Here is a 745-nt window from a genome sequence, read left to right as displayed (position 1 = left end):
CATCAGCTCTCCATCCTTCTAGTAGAAGGTAGAGTGATTTTTACTTTGATCTAGGAACTCTTCCTCTAGGCTTATTCTTTGTTTCACTGGAGTGTACAAGTACCTACTTTAGGCTGCACAAGATAAGCAAAAATCGGGCAGAAATCACAGACCTCCGTTTTATGGTAGCAAACTAATTAAACTATATTGGGAAGTGGAAATTTCCTACCAGGTATTGTTTTCTACTCTCTCTTGCCACAACCTTGATCTCTTACCTCATACTCTTGTGCAGCCTCCTCCACGAGAGAAATGTCGTGACCACGGTGCTCCTGAGAACGTTCACAAAGCCAGCAAATGACCTTCCCATCGTCCTTACAGAACAGCAGGAGTTTCTCGCCATGGCGTTCACAGTGATCTGCCTCCGGGAACAGTGTCAACCCGCTGAGCATCTCCACTATGCTGGCCACCTGGCGATTGGGCCTCAGGCTTTCAAACTGGAAAGTGACTCGGCACACAGGGCAGGTGCTCACTCCTTGCTCTTGTACCGTGGACTCACAGTTTGCAGTGATGCACAGTTTGCAGAAACTGTGGCCACAGTCGGTGCTCACAGGTTCCACCATGAGCTCCAGGCAGATGGGGCAGGTCACCTCCTCCTTCACATTGACCAGGACTGAGGAAGCCATAGAAGCTGTTTCCCTGCTCCTGTCTGTCCTGACTCCTGAGCTTCCTCCTGTTCTGGACCCTGATGTTTGGGAAGATTAAAATG

General features: G+C 49.3%; 1 protein-coding gene across 1 annotated transcript; it reads right to left on the bottom strand.

Moving 5' to 3' along the window:
* Positions 1–254: 254 nt before the first annotated feature.
* LOC104847912 (tripartite motif-containing protein 5) lies at positions 255–717 on the bottom strand (the record flags this gene model as incomplete). Its single annotated transcript, XM_010603876.1, has 1 exon — positions 255–717. A coding segment is annotated over exon 1 (408 nt), but the record flags the coding sequence as incomplete, so codon positions are not given.
* Between the last annotated feature and the right edge of the window lie 28 nt (positions 718–745).

The sequence above is a fragment of the Fukomys damarensis genome, unplaced genomic scaffold (genome assembly GCF_012274545.1).
Source record: "Fukomys damarensis isolate Sample0158 unplaced genomic scaffold, DMR_v1.0_HiC HiC_scaffold_43783, whole genome shotgun sequence".
Lineage (NCBI taxonomy): Eukaryota > Metazoa > Chordata > Mammalia > Rodentia > Bathyergidae > Fukomys > Fukomys damarensis.
The sequence above is the reverse complement of the archived record's forward strand: the minus strand, read 5'-3'. Positions and strand labels throughout refer to the sequence as shown.